Source organism: Oratosquilla oratoria, chromosome 11 (genome assembly GCF_046742065.1).
Source record: "Oratosquilla oratoria isolate Oo_2021 chromosome 11, ASM4674206v1, whole genome shotgun sequence".
NCBI lineage: Eukaryota > Metazoa > Arthropoda > Malacostraca > Stomatopoda > Squillidae > Oratosquilla > Oratosquilla oratoria.
Genome location: NC_134787.1, coordinates 74,263,314 through 74,265,813, shown reverse-complemented (window position 1 = coordinate 74,265,813; position 2,500 = coordinate 74,263,314). Strand labels below are relative to the sequence as shown.

General features: G+C 43.6%; 1 protein-coding gene across 1 annotated transcript in view; it reads left to right on the top strand.

The window, feature by feature from the left end:
• The first annotated feature begins 813 nt into the window (after window positions 1–813).
• Window positions 814–2,500, top strand: part of LOC143030097 (uncharacterized) — a 7,185-nt gene continuing 5,498 nt past the window's right edge. The window contains exon 1 of the mRNA XM_076193299.1: window positions 814–855. Within this exon, the coding sequence (XP_076049414.1) occupies window positions 814–855 (42 nt within the window). The remainder of the gene's footprint in view (window positions 856–2,500) is intronic.

Sequence of the window (2,500 nt, the reverse complement as noted above, 5' to 3'; positions counted from 1 at the left end):
TTCATGTTGTAGTTCTCTGCAGAATTGACTAACATCTCGACTCTGCCATTTCTTTCACCTACTCCAAACTTCCCAATGCACGACTCATCTCCTCTCTTCTTCCCCACTTTAGCATTAAAGTCGCCTATTACTAACGTGTATTTACTAATTCCTTGATCCATTACCTGACTTCAATCACCATAGAACGACTCAATTTCATCGTCTAAACTATGTGAAGTTGGTGCATAAACCTGAACTATTTTTAGAGTGTACCTTTTACACAGCCTAATCACAACCCAAACTACCCTATCTGATAAACTACTGAACTTGGCTACGTTACCAGCAACTTCTTGGTTTATCAAGAATCCTACTCTATTAGATATTTCTTTGTCTTTACTTCTATAGTAGAACAGGTGGTGACCATCTTGTAATTGCATCAACTTTATTTCCTTTCATTGAACTTCGCTCAGTCCTACGATATCTCACTAGATGTTGTCTAGTTCTTCCATTAAACTCCCGGGCCTGTGGTCTTCTGAGAGTTCCTACGTTGTAAGTATAGATCTTCATTTTCTTTATGTTGTTTAATGTCCAAAACTTGGATCTGCTTCGACAGTGCTTACTTATATTTAGTGGCACACTGCCCGTAAGCACAAGAGGCAATAAGGTTGGACCTTTAGGAGACGATAATCCAAGAGGAACGCCCGGCTTTGTTTTGGTTGTGTTATTCATTTCCGCTATCAAGGGGTTCTGGCAATAATCTCACCTCCCTGCCAACTGGTTTCTAGAGAGATATTTCTCTGGTGTCACCTTATTCATTAAATTCGGTGAATCCGTATGTCTATAGGGTGCCAGGTTGACCACGCCGTCATTATGACGGTACCCCATATATCAGGGTCGTGCCAGTTAGCAGTGGGCCTTACGACTGTGTGTGGGAGCTGCTCTTTGTCTGATCTTTCTTACAAAACCTGTTTGATATGGATGACCCTGCAGAGATTTCTTCTCTATTGATATAGCTTTTGCTGTCATTACGATTCTCAAGCCTATCCACCACGTCTAGGAGTCAACTCTCGGACAGAATATATATATATATATATATATATATATATATATATATATATATATATTTATACATGTATGTATATATATATATATATATATATGTATATATAAATATATATATATATATATATATATATATATATATGTGTGTCTGTGTGTGTGTGTGTGTGTGTGTGTGTGTGTGTGTGTGTGTGTGTGTGTGTGTGTGTGTGTGTGTGTGTGTGTGTGTGTGTGTGTGTGTGTGTGTGTGTGTGTGTGTGTGTGTGTGTGTGTGTGTGTGTGTGTGTGTGTGTGTGTGTGTGTGTGTGTGTGGAGAAAAGTGGGAGGTGAGCCAGCTATTTTTTGCGGACGACACTGCGCTTATGGCAGGATCGGAGGAGGGATTAAGGAAGTTGGTGGCAGAGTTTGGGAGAGTATGTGATAGAAGAAAGCTAAAGATACATGTGGGTAAAAGTAAGGTGATGAGATGAACAAGGGGTGAAAGTGGCAGTAGACTGGAAGTAAGCATTAAGGGAGAGCGACTGGAGGAAGTGGATAGTTTTAGATACTTGGGTGCAAATGTGGCAGGACAAGGTGGAGTGAAGGTGGAGGTAGAATGTAGATTGAGAGAAGCGAGTAAATGCCTTGGTGGATTTAAGAGTGTAATGAGGAATGGACATTTGGGAATGGATGCTAAGAGGAGACTGTATGAAGGAGTGATTGTGCCAACAGCACTGTATGGGACAGAAACATGGAACATAAGAGAGGAAGAGAGAAGGAGTTTGAACGTGTTTGAGATGAGGTGTCTGAGAAGTATGGTGGGGGTTACTAGGCTAGATAGAATGAGAAATGAGGAGGTGAGGAGGAGAACGGGGGTGGAAAGGGAGTTGGGAGATAGGGTTGATAAAAGAGTATTAGAATGGTTTGGACACATGGAAAGAATGAGCGAAGAAAGACTAGTAAAAGAGGTATGGAAGGCAGATGTCGAGGGAGTGAACAGGAGGGGACGTCCTAGGATGAGGTGGATGGATGGGGTGAAGGGGACTTTGGGGAAGAGGGGAATGTCTGTTGAGGAAGGACGGGAGAGAACAGAAGACAGGGGTGAATGGAGAATGGTTGTATATGGATGATGTTGTGATGCATGAGGTGGAATGGGCGGGGGGATGGGGGGTGAGGTAGTATGTGTGAGCCAAATTTGACGCAGCCCGAAGGAATTTCTCCCCGTCTTCTCCTTTTATGCAATGGGGGGACGGAGAGGGGGGGGGTCGCCGATTTAATGAAGCGGCCTTGCTGTGGATGTGCTGTGCCTTGCGACACTGCTTCTGACCCAGGGCAGTGGACAAGGTGCAGGGATGACCCGTCATCCAGGAGGTGCTAAGATAAGAGGGAGGGTGGAGGGGTGTGGAGTGTATTCAGGGATGGATTGGGTGGTAATGATTTTATGCCTTTTCTTTTTGGCTACCTCCCTTGTAAGGGGGAAAAA